This window comes from Eimeria mitis, genomic scaffold (genome assembly GCF_000499745.2).
Source record: "Eimeria mitis Houghton genomic scaffold, Emh_scaff530, whole genome shotgun sequence".
Classification (NCBI taxonomy): Eukaryota; Apicomplexa; class Conoidasida; order Eucoccidiorida; family Eimeriidae; genus Eimeria; species Eimeria mitis.
This window is the reverse complement of record NW_013573576.1, coordinates 16,558-16,889: the sequence shown is the minus strand read 5'-3', so window position 1 is coordinate 16,889 and position 332 is coordinate 16,558. Positions and strand designations below refer to the sequence as shown.

The following is a 332-nucleotide window of genomic DNA, read 5'->3' as shown; positions in this document are numbered from 1 at the left end:
GCAGCACGCCGAAGTCATTGTTGCCCATTCGCCTCCAAGGGTTTGAACACAAAGTCCTTTTCGGCCTTCAAATACAATTCAGGACTGAATAAACCCCCTTTAGTAGTACACAATGCAGAAAAACCTCTTTTTCAGGGGGGATCCATTGCCCATTTAAGGGACGATGGATGCTTAGGGACCGCCGTCTCCGACGCAGTTGTTCTCCTCTCCTTCTGCCCCTACATCTTCCGCCCTTTCCTCCTATTTCCTGTGTTATTATCCCGCCCCAATGTAGCTTGGCTTAATATTACGAGGATCCATGCAAGTCGCACCAGCAGTGGAGCCGGGCGATG

The 332-nt window shown here is 50.6% G+C and overlaps 1 protein-coding gene across 1 annotated transcript in view; it reads left to right on the top strand.

Moving 5' to 3' along the window:
• Positions 1-298: 298 nt before the first annotated feature.
• Positions 299-332, top strand: part of EMH_0015230 (uncharacterized protein) — a gene marked incomplete at both ends in the record, with an annotated part of 2,250 nt that continues 2,216 nt past the window's right edge. Inside the window, one exon of the mRNA XM_013500345.1 lies at positions 299-332. Coding sequence (XP_013355799.1) covers positions 299-332 — 34 coding nt within the window.